The 6,409-nt window shown below is 49.7% G+C and overlaps 1 protein-coding gene across 1 annotated transcript; it reads left to right on the forward strand.

Moving 5' to 3' along the window:
• Positions 1-1,390: 1,390 nt before the first annotated feature.
• LOC105079323 (keratin, type I microfibrillar 48 kDa, component 8C-1) lies at positions 1,391-5,739 on the forward strand. The gene is made up of 7 exons (XM_045505109.2): positions 1,391-1,822; positions 2,023-2,105; positions 2,443-2,599; positions 3,266-3,427; positions 3,522-3,647; positions 3,975-4,195; positions 5,337-5,739. Exons 1-7 carry the CDS (start codon positions 1,475-1,477, stop codon positions 5,473-5,475), a joined length of 1,236 nt encoding a protein of 411 aa, XP_045361065.2. The 5' UTR covers positions 1,391-1,474; the 3' UTR covers positions 5,476-5,739.
• Positions 5,740-6,409: the final 670 nt, after the last annotated feature.

Here is a 6,409-nt window from a genome sequence, read left to right on the forward strand (position 1 = left end):
AAGGACCTTTTATGTGAGACTCAAGCGGAGCATCATGTGAAAACTATCATGAAAGCTCTCTCAGGGGAAGGACTCCAAGAACTTGTCAATAAAACCACCTCTGGCGAGCAGCCAAAATCACAATGGAGGTTGGGGAGTGGCTCCCTGAGATGCAGGTGGTACCTGGTGGTGCCTATAATCATGCAACTTATAGATATTCAGAGCTTGGGTCACCCCTTCCTCTGACCTTCTGGTGCCTTCCTTCACCTCCCAAATCAACCCCAAATGACTCCAAGCTTCCTTGCAAAATCAACTTCTTATGTTGTGTCTCTGCATTTTCTCTCCTTGGTGCCCAGGTCCTGGGATTCAATTGTGTGACCACAGATCCTACCCTTGGTACCTTTCAACCTTTGGTTCTTAAATCAGATTGCACGGAACCCAGTAAGGCTGAGCGTGGGAGTCCAGGACAGGAGACGGTGCATCTCCCCGGTGTGTCAGTTATACTTGGAGAGTTGGGCAAAACGTTAGAAAGTCTAACTGGAAATTTTAGGATGATGTTATGTTAAAGCCAACATGAAGTTTTCATGCTTGAGGAAGCTCCTTTGGGCTGTCCCCCGACTGTTTCAAGTACTGCTCTGTGCTAATGCTGTGAATAACTCAGCGGAAAAGTTGGACAAGCTCTGCGTTACTCCTTTCTCACATCTGCTTCCAGATACTTTCCCCAGATACTTTCTATGCATTTCTACGGTTCTCTCAGCTTGTATTTTTTTCAGCCTTTTCTCCAAACAATCCTCTTCTTCCAAAACCTTCTCTGGTATCAAACTAATTATCAAAGCTTCTCTCTTTAAAATTCCTCTACAGTCCTTTTCAGTGATAAGCAGGCAGCCTTACATGAACAGCGGTTCATCCTTCTCAGCCATGGCCGAGTCAGTCCTCATCCACCTCAAGTCTTCCAAGGCTTGGAATGCTACACTGAACGATTCTTCTCTCAAAGCAGATGGAAGGGGAGTCCACTGCTGCCCCTTTGTGCAACCTATTCCTTGATTCAATCCTAGTCCCTCTGGAAATGCTGGGTGGGCCAGGAGATGATTATGGCTTTCCCCGATCATGTGACACAAAAGAATGTCATTGGATGGGCTAACTCCCAATTAACAAGGGCAGATCCTTGGGCTCGACTGGATGGCCTCTTTGAAGGTCTACTTACTGCAGGACTCTAATTTCAGGGATGCACAGTCTGGAGAGGAATCCTGGCTTAATAAGAAGCCCAAGTGAAACATTTTATGGGACAAGGGACTCTTCCGAGGGAGGTCAATAACAGACTGAAGAGGAGGGCATTTGAAAAACGGTGAGGAAGTAAAATGAAGAGATACATGACCTCCTGTGTTCACACCCTCTGTGGAACAGGTATAAATGCTCCCCAGAGGCTGAGAACTCACAGGCTCCTTGGCCAGCTTGGGCTCTGTCTCCAGCCAGGTGCCCTGCACCGTCCAGCACCATGCCTTACAGCTGCTACCTGTCCAACCTGAGCTGCCGCTCCAGCTGCTCCTCCCGGCCCTGCGTGCCCCCCAGCTGTCACGGCTGCACCCTGCCTGGGGTCTGCAACATCCCCGCCAACGTGAGCAGCTGCAACTGGTTCTGCGAGGGCTCCTTCAATGGCAACGAGAAGGAGACCATGCGGTTCCTGAATGACCGCCTGGCCAGCTACCTGGAGAAGGTGCGGCAGCTGGAGCAGGACAACGCGGAGCTGGAGAGCCGCATCCGGGAGCGGTCCCAGCAGCAGGAGCCCCTGGTGTGTCCCAACTACCAGTCGTACTTCCGGACCATCGAGGAGCTCCAGCAGAAGGTGAGGGGGTGGGCTGTCATCTCTAAGCAGGGGGAGTTTGCAATGATTCTCACCTTGTGAGAATGGTGTTTCCTGCTTCTATGCTGCCATGATTCTTGCTTCCTCCTTTTCCCTTCAACATGGCTCTTTGAGCATCTTTAAAGAAGTCAGTGGTTTTGTATTTATTTTCAGTCCTCATTTAGCAATCTCTCACTCCCCAGATCCTGTGCACCAAGTCTGAGAATGCCAGACTGGTGGTACAGATCGACAATGCCAAGCTGGCCGCAGATGACTTCAGGACCAAGTGAGTTATTCAGGATTCACACTGGTGCCCACTCCTTTTGTTCAATCTCTAGTTAAAGAAAAGGGGTTTCCATAGCTTACTGAACAACAGATCAATCCATCAGTTGTGAAGGGTTCTGTGGAGGACTGGGGGGAACTGAGGAAAGGAATCAAGAGGACTCAAACCCATCTGTTTATTTTTGGATCAATATTGGGTCTTGACTGAGCCTCCAGAACCCCCATATCCTGGGTCTACTCATGGCCAAAAATGGGAAGACAAGGTGAATGGGGTTATCCAAGATCATTCCTGTGGGTCTTTAAGGTCTGCCAGTGACTGCTCTGAGCCGATCCTTGTGCAGGTATGAGACGGAGCTGGGCTTGCGGCAGCTGGTGGAGTCGGACATAAATGGCCTGCGCAGGATTCTGGATGAGCTGACCTTGTGCAAGTCTGATCTGGAGGCCCAGGTGGAGTCCCTGAAGGAAGAGCTTCTCTGCCTCAAGAGCAACCATGAGGAGGTGAGACCAGAACTTGACGCTGAAAGAAAACATTGAGAGATGAAACCTATCCACGTTCCCAGATAAGCTGTATCTTTCACTCAAAACTAGTGCATCACTTGAGTTTCCCAGAGAACTTCTATGGGCTTGTGATGGGCTGTGGGCTGCTGTGTTACGAGTCTCAGCATTGCTCATCATGCTGTGCGAAGTCATCTCTCTCCCTCAAAGGCCAAAATATTGAACCTGATGACTCGGAGTCCTCACTTTTTCAAAGTCTTGATGAAGAATGATCTGGGCTTCCTCCTCTCTCTTGGGAGGGGCCATAACATAATTTTACTTGATGGTAAGAACTGTTTGACATACAATCTGAAATTGTACAGCCAATTCTTTTTAAGAGGTCATCTGCAGCCAATCTGCAAACTGGGGAAATAGGGCATTAGGATATCCTTGAGTGGCACCCAAGTAAGTCATTGGAAATTATTTTTGAATCCAAATGCCATGACACAGTCATGAGGGAAGGAGTCTTACACATGGAGCACAGACCATTTGGCCTTCCACCATCACAGACTGCTCCACTAGAAGTTTCTTTTCTAAGGAAATAGACTAACAGGACTTCAACAAGCAGTGCCATTTCTTAGGTCCACTCTTCATTGAGGATAGTGACTCTTGCATTTTCTGCATCCACAGGAAGTCCACACCCTGCGTTGCCAACTTGGAGACCGCCTCAACGTGGAGGTGGACGCTGCCCCCACCGTGGACCTGAACCGTGTGCTCAACGAGACCAGGAGTCTGTATGAGGCCCTGGTGGAGACCAACCTCAGGGAAGTGGAGGAATGGTTTGAGAGGCAGGTGGGTATCTCAGCACATGGCCACTCAGGATCCTTGGCCCCTCAGGGCTCTTCTGGCAGGGTCTGATCCTGGCTTCTCCCCTTTGGTGTTTCAGACTGAGGAGTTGAACAAGCAGGTGGTGTCCAGCTCGGAGGAGCTGCAGTCCAACCAGGCGGAGATCATCGAGCTGAGACGCACGGTCAACGCTCTGGAGGTGGAGCTGCAGGCCCAGCACAACCTGGTGGGTATTGTTCAGCCTCCTGGTGAGAAGGTGAGGTTGGGGGATCAGAGTCACTGGGAAGCCCTTGGGGCCACGCTCTCCTTAATTCTTTTTTTTTTTTCAATTGAAGTATAGTCATTTTACAATGTTGTGTTAATTTCTGGTGTGTAGCAGAGATTCACCTTGAACGTGCCCACTCTCGTCTGATCTGGGAAGCTAAGCAGGGTCAGGCCTGGTTAATAATTGGGTGGGAGTCCTTTAACTCTGGAGGCTTGTGACTTCTTTGGAACCCATAGAGAAACCCTTTAAGGAGCAGCTCTGTGACATTCTTCACCTTCCCCTCTGCAGAGAAACTCCCTGGAGAACACGCTGACAGAGACGGAGGCCCGCTACAGCACCCAGCTGTCCCAGGTGCAGGGCTTGATCACCAACGTGGAGTACCAGCTGGCGGAGATCAGGAGTGACCTGGAGCGGCAGAACCAGGAGTACCAGGTGCTGCTGGACGTCCGGGCTCGGCTGGAATGTGAGATCAACACGTACCGGGGGCTGCTGGAGAGCGAGGACTGCAAGTGAGTACACAGCCGCAGGTGTTTGGCAAAGCCGTGAGCACATGGGCATACTTCTCAGTTGGACTCCAGGCAAAGACTGCATCCTTGGAAAGGAAATTATGCCTTCACACCCCAGACATGCTCAAACAGAACTCAGAAAACAAAATGGCTATCGTTAAAACATAAAATGGCAAGAATTGTTTGATGTACAAACTGAAATTGTACAGCCAATTCTTGGCATTCTACTGTGGTAATATTGATATGTGATCAATGATATTTCTTACATTTTATAATACCGTGTTGTGTAGAGGGTATATTTGCAAATGCTACCTTATCTGGTCTTGCAATTACCACCAGGTAGGTAGGATCAGTATTCTCCTGGGTCACCAGCTAGAAATGGACAGTGCTGGGAGTTGAAATGAGTTTCTGAGTTTCTGTCCAGCAGTGGTGGCACTATATGACAGGGAGACCATTAGCATCGATAGTGAGCTTTGTGAATCTGTTGCAGCAAAATGTGTTACAGCTTAGTGTTACAGCTCAGTTGTGACAGCAACCTGGATCCTGACGAGAGACCAAGCAGCACTCGGAGGGTTGGAGAATTCAGGTTTATTACACAGGCGGGCCCAAAGGAGTTAACACTCCAAGCTCGGGACCCCGACTGTAGGTTTACACAGGCTTTTATAGGCTGCCAGTCTAGACTTTGCAATGTCATGCAAATAAGTTGTAACAAAGTTGACTAATTAGGAATGAGCTTTGTAGAAATGGACCAATCAGGAGTGATAGAAATGGACCAATCAGGAGTGATAGAAGTGGACCAATCAGGAGTGAGCTTTATGCAAATGAGGTGTTACAAAAGGACCAATCAGGAGGTAGCTCAGGGAACCAATAGAATCTTAGGGGTAAGTTCCGCTTTCCTAGAAGCAAGCCATTTTAGAGGCAAAAAAGCAAGATAATGCCACTGGGCCAGGGAACCAGATGGTGCTGGCAGGAAAATAGTGGCCCTGCCTGGGGGTCCTGCTGTCTTTTTCATGGGGCTTCTCACCTCAAATCTTCTCTGTTATAGGTCAGGCTAAGCCCCAGTGAACAGACCACTCTTGGGGTCTCTCTGGTATACATTACAAGCCTCCCTCAATTCACTTTCCACATCATTCTTTTTCTCCAGGTTGCCCTGCAACCCCTGTGCCACGACGAACGCGTGCGGCAAGACCATCACACCCTGCACGCCCTGTGCTCCTGCTGTTCCCTGCACCTCACATGCCCCCCGCTCCCGCTGTGGTCCCTGTAACTCCTTCATGCACTAGAGCCCAGGGGTTGCCAGAGCAGCAAGGAGGCATGGCCTGGGGTTCCAGAGCTTTGACCTGGCCCTGGTTCATTCCACTAAAAGGGCCTGAAAACACAATTTGCATGGCTGGAGCTGCCCCAGAGATGCAGTCAAGAAACTCACCCAACGTACTCCAGACCATTTGTTTGGGGCTGTTTCTTCTTTGTTTGCCCAGAGAACCCTCCGAGGTGCCGGCAGCCCTCCCTGGTAACCGCCTAATAAACTCGATTTCCCTGGCAAAGCAGATGCCTTTCTTGTTGGTATTCATTTGTTTCACCACACCCATCACTTGAGCACTCTATTAAAACCCACTTGAAAGCAAAGCCATATAATGGCCTGACTCTTGGATACGAGACCCGTACCATACCTGGTGGGCAGATGGCTGTCCTGGCGCCCTGGCCTCGTGGGTGAGGCAGGGTGGCAGGAAGAAGGGAAGGGCAGCTGTAGTGTGGCCCCTATCTCCCCCGGACCATTCCTGGGTTTTCTCCCTCTCCCACCTTGATCTCCTAGAGCTGAGTGTATTCAAACATAAAATGAGGAGGCATGACCTGGGGACTGGAAAGGGGCTCTGGAAAGCTCATCTTTTCTCAGCTGGCACATTTTAGGTCCAGCATCATATTATCTGGGTTACTGGTGGTTCAGGCAGCCTCAGGACCTCTCCCTATCCAGCGAAGAGACCCTCTGGCCTGTGTGCTGTGCCCAGGACTTCCTCCTTTCCTCCTGATCTCCCCGCTGGGGATCATTATCAGCCTGGACTCCAGCTTCTCGCTTCCCCTGCCCAGCTCTGGAGCTCCACTGTCTACCTTATATACAAAGTTTCTCTTTAAATGGATTTCAAAAAATCAAACCCCTCCTTAAAGTACAAAGGTTTGCATTGAACAAACTGAATATTAAAAATGTACAGATATTGTTAA

The sequence above is a fragment of the Camelus bactrianus genome, chromosome 16, assembly GCF_048773025.1.
Source record: "Camelus bactrianus isolate YW-2024 breed Bactrian camel chromosome 16, ASM4877302v1, whole genome shotgun sequence".
NCBI classification, from domain to species: Eukaryota; Metazoa; Chordata; class Mammalia; order Artiodactyla; family Camelidae; genus Camelus; species Camelus bactrianus.

What these genes read in the sequence shown, in the direction of transcription:
- LOC105079323 (XM_045505109.2), top strand. Translation starts at nt 1,475, where the DNA reads ATGCCTTACAGCTGCTACCTGTCCAACCTGAGCTGCCGCTCCAGCTGC. An exon ending in TCAAGAGCAACCATGAGGAG is followed by an intron (nt 2,600 to 3,265) that starts GTGAGACCAGAA and finishes CTGCATCCACAG; the next exon opens with GAAGTCCACACCCTGCGTTG. An exon ending in CTGGAGAGCGAGGACTGCAA is followed by an intron (nt 4,196 to 5,336) that starts GTGAGTACACAG and finishes CTTTTTCTCCAG; the next exon opens with GTTGCCCTGCAACCCCTGTG.